At 39.2% G+C, this 14,575-nt stretch overlaps 1 protein-coding gene across 4 annotated transcripts in view; it reads left to right on the top strand.

Annotated features, from left to right (window-relative positions):
- Nucleotides 1-14,575, top strand: part of ctnna2 (catenin (cadherin-associated protein), alpha 2) — a 281,855-nt gene that overhangs the window by 194,371 nt on the left and 72,909 nt on the right. For all 4 annotated transcript variants that reach the window (XR_011078175.1, XM_068588776.1, XM_068588778.1 and 1 more), the window contains one exon: nt 7,913-7,993. Coding sequence is in view for 3 of the 4 variants with exons in the window: in XM_068588776.1 (XP_068444877.1) it covers nt 7,913-7,993 (81 nt within the window). In the remaining variant the exon portion in view is untranslated. The remainder of the gene's footprint in view (nt 1-7,912; nt 7,994-14,575) is intronic.

Genomic DNA, 14,575 nt, shown 5'->3' with positions numbered 1-14,575 from the left:
ACATATGCAGAATAAAGAGGCCTCTCCACTTTCTTTGTGGGCAGTTCTTTTCTGGCTCAGGACTTTTGCTACATGTCATCTCATTGCTCTGTTCATATATCCTGTCATGCATCACAAATTCCCCCAAAATGTTATTTGTAAGTATAGTTTACTTTTTTAAGTATATTTATGGACAAATATTGCCTTATCAGCTTGCATGTAGGTGAAAATCATTTTGGCTAATTTACTATACTGTAAGTACATATTCGTTCATCAGACTCATTATTATTACCCTGGATTTTGTTATTATGTTGCATCTATTTACAAATCATCCATGCACACAGGGTATTAATCCTTAGTTTTGTGTTTACTCCATCCTAAACAAACTGCTCATTTCATACTTACGATGTGCTTGATGATAAGCCAGATGCTTCGGCTCATCCAGAGCCTGCTTGACCACAGATGCTAATAGCCAGTGACAGGCCCGCAGTCTAAACATGAGCCAGTGTAATGAGAGGAGTAAGCAAACGGCATCAGCCATTAAGCATAAGAGAGTTTGTGCCAGAAGGCACTTCGGCTCCTCCTCAGGCAGCAACGTTCTCGGCTGCATTACCTCTAACTTACAGGAGACTACCAGGCTCCAATAGGACTGTTATAGATACGACGGGCAACAATGTGAGGGGAGAAGAGAGACGAAGCCTCATACAAGCAGCACAAGGGGGTTGGGAGAGTGCCGGCTGTCCTGAGGCTCCAAACAGAAACTCAGGATACTCATTCGCTCTCCCACTGCAGAATTTTAATAGATTTGTGAATGTGTGTGTGTGTGTGTGTGTGTGTGTGTGTGTGTGTGTGTGTGTGTGTGTGTGTGTGTGTGTGTGTGCGTGTGCGCGCTTCAATAAATAAGTAATACATCAAAGCTTTTATTTTCACTTTAATACCATTGCTAATGAATTATGAAATATCCATTCATAGTTATTGCTGTACAGTGTATGTTCAGTTAAATTATTGTTGACCTGATTTTAGATTGTTTGCTTCTTGAAAGCATCGTAAAATATGCTTAAATTTAAGAATCCTAAGGAAAACTGTGCTTCAACTTCCTATGAAATAGGCTGGATCAGCATTCTGTGTGTCCTCAATATTGTAACTGATGTGTACAATTTGTAAAACATAAAGGATAATGACTTGCATGTGGTGCACCAGGAGTCCCAAGGATAAGGATTAAGAGCCACTGCCTTAGGTCATTATTACTTCCATTAAACCTTATTAATAAGTAAGAAAGTATTTAGCTTACAGACCTATATGTATGTATTTGAAGACATTTCATGAACAGTATAAAATGTATCTGTTCATCAATACTTACCACAAGATTTTTCCACATGACGTTATGAAAACAATCAGTGTTGTGGGAAGTGTAAGTGCTAAAACACAAGTGCAGATATTCCTGAATTTTTGAGTATTCTTTTTTTACATGTTACATTCTTGATCAACATTGTGAGAAAATAATAGGAGATTCTGCATTGCCATGAGGTGTGAGTGTTTGTCCATCTTCATGTCTTGGCCCTGTAATAAACTCACGACCTATCCAGAGTGTCCGTACACCTAGTGTGAGCTATTGGGATGGGTTCCGCCCACAATCCTGCACAGGCTAAGTGGCAATAGATGTATATAAAAGTGAAAAAACGAATTCCACGTAGTTTTTCCACATTTCATCCCCTCTGAAAAATATTCAGCTAGCTAATGTTAGCGTGTACAATTATTGGAAGCCTGGTGTAGCCTCCAGAAGAATTCAGTTTGACAACTTCTCTCGTTCTTGTAATTTATTTTCTCAATCGCAGGTAAAGTAACAAGCGTTGCAGTTGCAAAGGCAATGAGTTAAACAACCAACTTTCAGGTAGGCAAAAGAACAACTGCCCCACAAACGGAAGTGGGGCCTTTTCATACACAGTTTATCGTCACAGGTTTTGTCTCACCTCGTCCTAACATCTGATTCGCTCTATCATGTCAGGAGGAGGAGAATCCCATGTTCTCATCTTTTCTCACAGAAAGGGACATGCAACGTCCAGTCTGCTTCTCTCTAATGTCAATATACTGATAAACAGGTATGAGTGTTGGGGAGTGCAGGCGTGTGACTGAAGTTCCCTACAGAAACTAACATTTCATAGAGAAAAACATCTGCACCTGCACATTGGTTGCTGACCTTGCTAACCTAACCTGAACTTCACTAGACATGAGTATAAAAAACATCTATAGAAATTTTAGATTTATATTATCACTAACCTGTTTCAAATGTTTCACATTTAGAAACATACACACACTTTGTAAATCATGTTGCTGCTCTGTGATTTGTTTCAGCATCGCACTGTGCCTTCCCTGTATATCTATGAACTTCCCAGGGGGTTATCATGGCTATAATGAGATTATGATACAGCGTCTATTTATTTAATATGTTGCTCTGTCATCTCACTTCGAAAAAGAAGGAAGAAAAAACAATTCCAATCGGAGCCACTCATCTGGAAGTATTTCTTTTCCGCCACAGGCATTGCAACGTGTTTTCCTTTTCAGTATCCTGTAATCCAACCATCTGATAGCCACCGCTGCACCTCTTTAAGTTCCATTTAATGAGAACAAGTCAATTGGTCCATCTAGGGCACTACAGCAGAAGGAGCACAATGTATCTTAATGAGGATCTAGCTACCCATTATCTCCTGGTTACCCGACCAACATGTTACCACTATTATCAACCCCCACCCCTGGGCTCACACATACACAAACACTTTCTCACCCTCTTGTTATCAGCGTGGCTTCCCCTTTAAGCTGGCTGCAGACAGTGTAACCGCATCGGACAGTAATTGCACCTCTCCCTCCTGCCTAATTGAATTGACAACGAACTGGAATTGATGCCATTTAACACATTGATCTTGAACGATCTTCCCACTGATTCATCTGTCCATTCCTCGGATTTGCCATGTTATTGCTATACCTCAATTCTTGCACTATCCCTCGGTTTCAGTGTTTCCTTGCTATTGTGATATGTATTGCATTAGTTTCAAGGGAGGAAAAGAGACATGGTGATAAAAAAAACATAATTTATTTAAGATGAGTCATTGCAGTCACATGTTTATGCATCAGATGTATTTTGATCGCCTTCATCAAAAGTATGTACTTTTCATTGTTGCTAGAAATAAAAGCTTTTGAAAGGCATTCACAAAATGTTCACAAATAGTATAAAAAAAAATAATGCTCTCTTTTTTTCATTAGTTTTATTGACTCCTGGCAGGATGTATAGATAATTTAAACAAATACAACAATACAACCCTTACTTTATATTGGAGCCCCAGGTGTTATTTTACATGTTAAATTAAAATGAAAAAACAACAAGAAACCTGATACCAAGTGCCACATTTTTCTGAGCATTATTCAAATGGCCTGCACAGACACTACTGTACCTTTTATTCCACCATGATAGGGTTAGAAATGCAATGAAGCAAATTGTGCTGCAGTGCACCACTGAATTACACAACTTACTTCGGGAGGGCCTGAGAGAGCGAGCACACTCAGGGCCCTCAGCCGTTCCACCAGCATGCACTGTCCACCAACCGTCTTCTGAGTGGGCATGAATAACTCTGCTGCTACCGCCTCCATTACCCCACGCGCTAGATGCTTATTTTCAGGCACCCTCCTCGATCTTCCTCTCCCAAGCTGAGAATGAATGAGTGCTCACCGGGGGGTAGGACATAATGCTTGGGGACAGTTGGTGACATTGTCTGCAAAACACCACTGGGACTTGTGTTTACCAAGGAAAAAAAGATAACATGCACAATCCATTATGTGACAGTCACAAACTAAGCAATCAACGTTCCTGTATGGTAGACAATTGAATCAGCAGCCCACTGTGTTGTCAAGCTTTTAATGGCTGTGAATTTGAGAGTGCAATTGCTTGTGCATACAGGACACACCTGGATGGGTCTGGAGGAAAGGAACAGTTTCTCAGATAAACACTGCAGACACATAAATACAATAATGTGTCTCACTTTGTCTCTCTCTTTTATTTCTCACACACACCCTCTCATGCACTCATATACACGCACATATCAAAAACCTCAGTCTTGACCGATACAGGCTGAATATGAGCCTCACGCATTGACTAATCTATGATTCACTGTGGATTTCCTTGTATATAACAATTGTCATGGGGGATTCATGCATAGTGTTTTTAATTGAGTGTTTCATGGTTTGCAGAAAACCCAACATGAACAATACATTATTCATTGTGTGTTGAAGGGGTTTTGATGTATCAAATCTAAAGAGTACATTCAGCATAAGGGAAGTATACTTTTAGTAATAGTAGCATACTTGACTTACTGTAAGATTCACTACACCAAGAGCTCTAGTGAATATAAGAAAATAAACTTGACAATACTGATCTGTTTTCAATAAGTGCTCCAAAAAAACATGTGAATTATTATTATTTTTTTCCCTTTCGACTGACATCAATGTGCCGTGTTAATCTTCTTAACTCAGATTAAAGAGTTAAGAGTTTTAAAAATAAAACAGCAGGTATTTTTAATTCCAAAAAATAAAAACACACCAGTTTAGTTCAGAAGTGTGCCTATCCATGATATGAATATGGTACTCCATCTCTCTTATTGTGGTTTTGTATTACGTTATGTATTGTCTCATATGCAACTTTAATTAAGGATACCTGATATTTATACCCAAACTGGAAACTCCTGTTGTTTTTACATTTGCTATATCAATAAACTAACTTTACTTGAATAATGAGAGGAGTTAATTTTGCCATTGACAGTGTGGCCATGTTTGCTTTCTCTCAGTTAAACATAGATACAATCAACTGAGCACTCTTGTCCTCAAAAAGGTTCAAGTTAAGCCCCTTTTTAGATTTGGCGGTGAGCATCTTTAATCCTATGCGTCCCTCTGGTGCTTTAATGACACATTAGGCTTGTTAAGCAGCACAATGACTAATGTTGTCATGTCCTCTGCTTTGGCATTGCAGAGCTTGTTTGTGCATGGGCTCGTATGAATGTATGGCACACAATGGGGGGGCAATCCTCGTGTCCTCCCCTCACCCTGTTAATCAGCAAGGCATGCTGTGTATGTTTCAGAATACAACTTGCAAATTCAATAAAATTACAGTTGAGTAGCTGTGTTAGGGTCAGGTGGGTTTTCCTTTGCTGAATATGGGATTGAGTATCAAACACATTTATTCACATTATGATGAACAGTTTTCTTCTTTTCAGTTTGGTGCATTGCTCCTCAAAAATGGCTGCATCGTGTGATTGCTATTAGAATAGGGGGTGACTAACTGTAGAACGAGTGAAGAGACAAATGACTCATTCCTAATGTTTAACATCCTTTTGAAAGAAAACTTGTGCTATATGAGCCTTGGCCAAGGGCAAGCCTGCAATACATTAGCCAGTAGAAGAAATGATATCTGTTTTTATGGCTATAGGCTCTTTTCATTGAGCAGCACTTTCACATCAGTGACCTTGCACGCATGTGATTTCCCCACAGCATGTTCTCACACTGTAACGCATGCTGATCTCGGAGTGTGACAAATCAAAAATGAAGAAATTGCAGAGGGCTGTTATTTGTCCTCAATTTGGTATCTCTTTGAATGTCAAATATTGTGTAAGACAAAAGAAGAGTAAGTGGATTTGAACCTCACTTAGCCTCCTTCCTGAGCGAAATAGAACCTTAAAGAAAGAGTTCAGGTAGTCTCTGACCTCCATGTTGTAGGTCAGAGTTTACAGGATCAGCCCTCCCTCTCTCTTCTGTCCTCTCTGTGTGATGGTAGAACGAATGTGGAAACAGTCATTTTACAACCTGATAGTGACCAAAGCATTGAAAATGACTATCAGCGTTAACCTTGGGGTGAGTTGGCAATGAGGTGGGTATTTGATGGGGTCTCATTTAGTTCTTTGTGACACAAAGACACAAGGCACTCTGTTCCACTCAATTATCAAGGGGGCAGGACAATAGTGCAGCAACACAGAGATAAGCAACCACATTTGGTGTGTCATTAAACAGGATAACAAATCAATAGGCCCTCTACGGGAAGCCCTGTGGTTCTGTGGTCAGTTTGTTTCGTTTGAGGATTTAAACGGCATGGATGCATGACAATACATGTCACCAGATACAAGTTTTTCTGCAAAGGCTGATGAGCAATTTAGTCGTTTCACATTCATGTAATGCTGGACAGAGCTTTCAGAAGGTTGCTTGGCAACGACACTAGTTTTTTAGGCTGCCGATGCTGTGTCACCGTGTCTTACAACCGGTTGATCATCCTGCTAACCATCTCTGCAAAAAGCCACAACATCCTTTAAAATATTGTATTAACAGATTTGATAGCTTGTCCATTTGTTCAACATTGTCACACAACATGAAATAAAAACATAGAGAAACAACCTTCTCTTTATAAAAAGGATTACATGTAATATGTATACACAGCTAAGGTTTAAAAGGAGAGAAAAGCTACACGTCTTTGTTTACCAGTTATCAATATAAAAGTGAATTAGTGTTTAAAGACATTTAGTTTGAACGATGGTACTTGACTCAATGCAGCAGCTGATTAAAAGGACCTGAGGGAGGGTTATCAGCAAAGACAGCTCTCCTAACTTGTCAGATGCTGATGGTTGGTCAGTGCCCCCTGGCTATCCTTCATGTACGCACTAATGTTGACAGAACTGGCTTTAGGTATTAGGCCTTTTTTAAATTAAATTAACTGCAAAATGCCCTCAAACTACAGTCTTACATTCTTCTTTTAAAGTTGAATTTTTTCTCATGTTTTTTATTATTATCTTTTTTATGTTATTGCATTTATTCTGTTTTGCTAATTGTGTCCTTGTGAATTTTACTTCTTGGAAAACATATTCTAATCTCAACGAGACCAATGTTAACCCACCCCATCTCATTTGCAACTGACATAGTAGAAAGAGTGAGATAGTCCACACAGGACAAGCGGGACGATCAAAAACGGGATCTTTATCCAGGAGACGGCTGTCCATGTTCTGTGTGAAACGTACACATTGGCAATGTATGATGACAGTCAATTAGCAGTGTTAATCACATGAGCCACACAAGTTTCTACGGGACTCGTTTTTCACTCGCCAGTCAAATTAAGCGTTAGTAAGTCAAGTTAATATTAACCACGCTCTTCTCCTAAACCTTACTCGGTTAACTTATTAAATTAAATTATTGCGAAGACCGAAGTCTTTGCTACACATCTAATAACTAAATAGTATAAATCACGACACTCTGCCATATGTTATTTTAGCCAAAACAATATAACTTGTGGTAAATGGTAAACGGGGTGTCCAGATGGAAAACTAGAAAACTAAGCCTCCTTCTCAGACTGGCATTTAAATGAACACGATTGGCAATATTTCTGTATGAAACACAGCATGAGATCCTGTCTTAGTGTTGGCGTTAGTGACTCTTACTGGTTAGATGGGATGTGTGGTAACGGGAGACATGGGGAATCTGGACAAGCATGAAGCTCTGTGCTGCTTCTCCATTGGTGCTCCCTCCTGTCAGGTGATAGGAAGAAGTTGGTGACTGAGTGTGTGTGTCAGGTGAAGTATGTGATAGTCTACCCTCCTAAAGTCACCAGTCGGAGTTGCCAGTGAGAGGAAGTGCTGCACACGGGGTAATTGGCATCAATTAAAGTGATATTTGCCAGAAAGGCTAGTTGCTTGGTAACATAGCAAACTGTTTGAGTCATGGTGTCACTCACTGGTCGAATTGTGAAACACTTGTAATATCCAATCATGTTCTGTGACAAAATGTATTTTCAGCTTCACTTCAACAGGAAAATGTGCGCTGGAATAAGTAGTTCAATGTTGGGCGTAGAAATGAAATTGTAATTGTGTGCATTATGACTGTGATAACGTGGTATTCTTATCTTCTTTTGCAGACTGGCAGGAAAGAGAAAGGTGACCCGTTGAACTCAGCCATTGACAAGATGACCAAAAAGACCAGGGACCTGCGCAGACAGGTGACTACAAGTTTCATGCTTCATCTCAATTTGTATCTACCTTCTCTGAGATGAAAAAAACGTTAAAGATGAGGACTGACAATACTCCATTTAATGTTATGTCAACTGTTTTTGTTTTGATGAAAGACCAAAATCAACAGTATTCTTGGCTATCCATCATCACTGTATTTGACTCATCCTTGAGCCCATTCTTTATACTATGTATAAATATATCATTGACCAGCTCCTGTCTATATTTCTTATGGCTTGCTGTCTGCTTCTGCTGGGGCAAGCGAGCTGCTCGCTGCAATATAACGCTGTTTAACGCTCCTTATCCAATCAGATCTCACCTCTGTCTCTCTGTATGTCTTTCTCTTCTTTCTCACTTCTCTCTTTTCACCGGTTAAACAGTGAAGGCCAGCGGCCTGGTGCTGTGGGATTTCTTATAGACTTAAGGTAGCGCTGTATGCACCTAGTCAAGTTGGTTGTGCTACTTTAACTCGTAAAAGAAGAACACTTTAACTTGCGGAGAAGAATAAGTCCACAGCTACAGATTGTAGGATTCTGGCAGTGCATCTCACCCTGCTTGTGAGACATGCTCCAGTGGATATTAAGAGCAGTAGGACAGTGAAATATTGTTACTTACTTTTGTAGTTTTTTGCACAATAATTACAATACAATATATAGTCATTTGACAATAACAACACAATAGCATATCACTAAACTTCTTCTTGAATGATCTCATAGTCACTTTTCATATCGTCCGAAGCAGTGTGGATGGACAGGCATCAATACAGCATGCACTCAACCAAGCCCAAATGCGGCCATAGCTTGATATTCTCACTCTCATCAAGGGTCACAGGAGTTTAGTGAGAGAATGCTTCAAGTGATTCTGGACTGGTCACTTGGAGGGTTAACAAGCAGGCAACCACATATGGCCACTGCAAGAAATTCAGAAAATACAAGGGAAAGGTAAGCATTAAGACAGGCAAGAGAAGAAATAATACTTAAAATCAGAACATTCTTGCTTGACGTAATTAAAAAACATTTAGGCATGCTTCTGAACAACTCTTTTAATTCCATTTTTTTTAGTAGTATTTGAGTAGGCATCTTTCCCCAGAAAAAGCAAACCCATTCATAAACCATCAAAACATGAGTTGTGGTCCCTGAATGGAGTTTCACACCCAAACAGCCCTTTCCTGTCATACAGTGTAGATTTGTGTAGTTTTTTTCGAGAGAGGCACTCTGGCAAAATTGAAAATAGCAACTACCTGCACAGAGTAGCTGTGGTCGTGTCCTCTCTGACCTCTTAAGACCAACGATTATTACAGATGGGAGGCTATGCTGTGCCTCATCCTCCCTTCGGGCATTTGGTGGTGGTGCCTGACAGGCTGGCAGGCGGTACTCACTCTGACAGGATGTTCTATTGACTCAGTGTTTGGCTTGACAGAATGGGCGGTCTATTTGAGCTTTGAGTTTAGATGGGAGGGCAAACTTGCAGCACACATGCAGGCATTAAATAGAGCTGTGATACTGTAATTATGAGTTTAGCTAGGCAGTGGCACCGTGTAGAGACACAAGACCTTCCTGAGGGGAGGAGCACTATTGTGTGTTTGAGCATTTCAGTCTTCACCGTCTCCATTGTGATAAGGAGGGATCAAATATTAGAGCAGACAAGCACAAATGACGGTGTTTATAAAATGGGAGCAGGTACAACATAACAAGCCTTGTGACAACACTGCTGTTGTGTTTACAAGACATGCTAAGCTGTCTTTTATTCAGGGACAATTCAGTGTCAAACATGTCGTTCCCACCCCCATTATATTTTAGTTATAAATGTGCATTTTAACAACATAAAGACAATGTGCAAGATAATGTTGAACCATCCTTGATGCCTCCATCCACAATTACATTTGTGCTTCTTTGTTTGCATTTCCTGACAAGAGAGCTCAAATAAATGGTTGCATTAATTGGAAGTGCACATTCAAGGCCCTGCTCGAAATGTGTCTTTTATTAGGGAGATTTACAGAGCAGCAAGTATAACATTTCGCTACCCCTGAATTTTTTGCAGTTCCATGTGCATGTGCACAAGGACAGGTGCCCAGGCGCACTTAACCACATGCACAGACAAATATGAAAGGAACCAACAAAATTAACTTAAGTCCAAACTCCATGCTCCTTGAAGGATTGGCCATGCCTCTACAAACATGTACCCTATCTGACTACCGAAACTGAACTCTATTTTATCATTTGGCAACATTACATTAAGACAAAAAGCTCTAGTTTGTCGAACGCGATGGCTGAGTCTCTCACATATTTGGTTTTCACACACAGTCGGCGTTGCTGCTTCTGCTGCAAGCCATTCTTTCTACATATAGGGTACCTTACATAATGGCCGGAATGCTTTATTTAATTTTAATATAAAACTGTTCGAATACGTAAGTCAGTGCTCGTTAAGCCTCACCAGCAGGTTGTTTTCTGCTATCCTACTGTACATCTGGAGCTTGGAGCAGTGGCGCTTCTCTCATACTGACCTTCTGGTCCAGGATGTAGTAATAATGGCGCCAGTGATTATCTTATTTTTTTCATTATGATAACAAAGGTGCATTCAGAAAAGGTGCTGAGCTATGTGCATGTGTCTGCAAAGACCACGGCTGTATTGTGTGATTGAATGAAAACATCAACCAAAGAGGATGTAAAGCATTATAAAATACATTTCAAACAAAAAAACAAGCGACCATGTATGCAGGCTCAGAATTGAACATGAAATTAAACTCACCAAGCGTTCTGCTTGTGTAGAAACGGCTGTTGGTACAGCAACATATGCACTGGTAGTTAATTTAGCTGTTGTACTATGACATCACACAAATCAACAAAAGTAAATCCATTTATAGTCGATGATGTATGCAACCAATGGGTTGTGAACACATTTAATTAAAATGAATCAACAAGTTACAATGCAAAAAGGTTGTCATGTGATATTCTTCATGTAATCTTGCGAAAAACTAAACTAGATACACCAAGTTGCCACCCCCACTATTGGTAGTTTTATTAGATGTTAACACAGAGCAACGGCTAAGAGGTATGAAGCATTGCATGTCCAGTTAGTGCAGGACTCAGCTGTGTTATGACTAGCAGCTCCTACCGGCCAGGAGCAGGGGAGGTGAGTGAGGCGTCAGCAGGAAGTCAAAGGCAGTATAGGACAGATAATAAAAGGTGTTTTTTCAAAGTGTGATGTGTGACTAGCAGCAATCATGAGACCATGAGAATCATGTAGCCATAACCAACCACCGGAAGTAATGATGCAGTTTGGTGCAGCAGAATGCAAGATTTGCCATGAACAACAACAAGGTGGTCACTCACATTTCAAGATAGGACATTGATGTAATTTTGCAGGCATTTATAGAAGCAATAGCACAAAAAAAAGATGGGAAACACAATTGATCCATAGTCAAGTCCTGCCCCTTTAACGCAGTCTGGCCAATAATAGTGTAGCAACGGCCAGCACCGTCGAGGTCGCTCTGACCAGAATCTGACAACTATCTGGCTGTGCGCCATTGATTCAGATTGGTTTCAGTTTCAGGCTGCTTTTGTGGATTTTAAGTCATTGTTAAACTTTGTGTAATAATGGTTAGCTTGTAAATATCTAGCGTTAATACTTCTATTCTTCTGAAGCTATTGAAGATATAGCGAATGCATGCTGTTTTTTTTTTGTTTTTTTTGTAATGATTGCAACGGGGTAAAGCCCTACTCTGCTTTACAGGAACAGTAATGTTCCTTAATGTCATTGTTTTCTATCTCAATCACCAGGTCACATGTGATTCAGTTATACACTGGGATCTACAGGCTTTTGCTCCTATCATTGTCTTTTTAACCTGGTTTCACTGAATCAGTTGAATCGGTTTGATTCCTGGATATATCCTTCAAACTTATATTGTAGACCCTTCTATCCAAACACATAAATAACACTATTCCCCTCAAGGATAGGAAATTGAAAGTTGTGTAAACGATCAATTTAAATCTAACATAAAGTCAGAGGGCCGGACAAACGGCAAGATACAGCACCTTACAGCTAAATGCTACCAGTGTCAGTAAGTGCTATGAGTGCATACAGCTAGATATCTTCTCCATTATAAAGAAAATGTATATTGTATAATGAATAATTTGTACAAAAGATAACATTTGAAAAACAATAAGGAACCTAAATATGATACTTCTGACATAATTAATTCCACCGACTCCAGGAACTGTGTCTGGCTTATCACTGTAAAACTAGTTACCGTTTCCGCCATCTACCATGGAAATAACCACTAGTTCTGCTTTATACTTGTTGTGTAACTTCCACATACGTCGGAACATACGTCTGGGTTAATAATATTGTCTGTAGTCCCACAACAGTGTCTGAATGACGGCCGCTGTCAGTGCTACTTCAGGGGGATCGGCAGAAGTTTGATTCAGCAACAACAGGACGGCTGTGACAAGTGGAACAATCTCAACGCTGATTGGCAGACGCAACTATGACTCACGCGTTTTTGCTGCCGGATTTGGGACATTTAGACTTGCCCGACAACGCGCAAAGTCCAATGCTCTGTTCGACCCGCAGCAAACGCGCTGTTCGTGCTGCCTCAAACGCGTCTGTCGCACTGCCCGCTGGAAAATATGCATTAGCGCAGCTTCTACGCAGCTGTGCATTAACTTGGCATGTAATCTGGTCGTGCGTCAAAATCTTGATGCGTTTGGTGTGAACACACCATAAGAGTCTTCGAAACATGGGAAGCAGTGATTGTTCAGTCTCCGCTGTCCTCTTTAACTGACAAGAACATGAAGTATTTGCTCAATTTAATCTAATCTTGTGTTACTGAATGGATATATTGCCTATAATTACACAATATACATTTTTAGCACGTATATGGCTGCCACCAGAAAGTGGGAAAGTGTTTCCACTGAGGAAGCTGATAAAGAACAAGCACTTCTTATCATAGTTATTTTTTTTTACGTTTCAACATTATTTTTGCCTTTAAAACCATGACTGCAGTTAACAGTGCAAGTGCCACCAAAAAGAACACCTTGAGAGTTGTACTTTTTAAATACATATAATCACTTTTCAAAGACGTGAGCAAAATCAATGTACAGCAGAAAAAAATACAAACGAAAGGAAAAAGCATTTTTCTGAAGACGTGTATTACTTTCCTCGCTTTAATTAGCATTCATAAGGTAACCAACCTTACAAAGTTGGTGGAAATGAGCCATGTGTTCTACCCCCTGTCATCCTGTCTGCAATGAATGCATCTATCAAGTCATCTCTCTAGGCTGTATTTTGACTGACGGCTGATTGCAGGAATCCCTATAGCACAATTGCCTCATAATTTTTTTGTCTTTGTTTCCATTGCTGCCATTAGTTTGTTGATTAGTACAGCTGTTTGTAATTGTTGAGGGTTATCATGTTGAGGAACAGCTGGCATGAAATGTATCCGCTGTAACTCTTTGTTTAGACTAACAATGTACATTATGTGAATCCTTTTGGATCTCTTATTGCAAGCTATATTATAATATATATATATATATATATATATATATATATATATATATATATATATATATATATATATATATATATAGTATTATATAGTAATATATAATTACAAGAATATTCCCTGACTCTTACTGCAAGCTATATTATAATATATATATATATATATATATATATATATATATATATATATATATATATATATATATATATATATATTAAGGCTGGGCCCTAATATATAGGGCTGGGCAAAGTTGAAAAAAATGAACTGATTAATTGCATGATCAAATAATTAATGCCGTTAATTGATTGAAAAGTTAGCGCGCCGGTCAAGGGCTGGTCAATAAACACAAAAGACGGGAACATTATTTTAGATCAAGATTTTATCAAAATATTAACAATTGTTCATGTGACTTAAAGCAAATTAAAATGAACCCACAGAACCGTATCACTTGCGTTCGGGATTCCTTTCAGCTTGATAGAACATTTCAACTCATTGTTTAGGGAACTTTCATATTATAGTTAATTGTATTGCTCCCATCAGCAACCGTGGCAAATGCAACAGATATCTGATTATCTGCATACGATGAGTATGCTATTTCCCTCAATACTTGTTCAAAACAAAAAAAAGAAATGTATAAGTAGAGCAAATATTAGATTTACATTCTCAGGTAGCCAGACAAGACTCCAAATAATTGCTGATATTGCTCTGCTTGTTGTGTAAAAAAGCAACTGTTTGCTAACAAATTTGCCATATCAACTTTATATGTGATGTATGTGATTATTGTGTTGACAGCATAAAATGCTGCGAAAGCGTCCTTAAAATCAGTTGATCCATTTTCAGACTTAACTTAATCCCAAACTCTGCAATACTCACAAAATAAATTATAATTAAAAATGATCCAGGCCCAGCTTGCTGAATCCTAACTGCATCACCGCAGACTCAGCTTTCTCATACAACCCAATTGCTGGACAGTATGCCGATATGGGTAGATTCTGCAAAACCCCACATTGTATCAAATGACAACATTTATTTTTGTCATCAATTCCCAGCCAATTGTGGTTTACCAAAC

This window comes from Clinocottus analis, unplaced genomic scaffold (assembly GCF_023055335.1).
Source record: "Clinocottus analis isolate CAN_PGR_092001 unplaced genomic scaffold, fCliAna1.0.p SCAF_22, whole genome shotgun sequence".
NCBI lineage: Eukaryota > Metazoa > Chordata > Actinopteri > Perciformes > Cottidae > Clinocottus > Clinocottus analis.
Note: the sequence above shows the minus strand (reverse complement) of the source record. Positions and strands in the feature narration are given on the sequence as shown.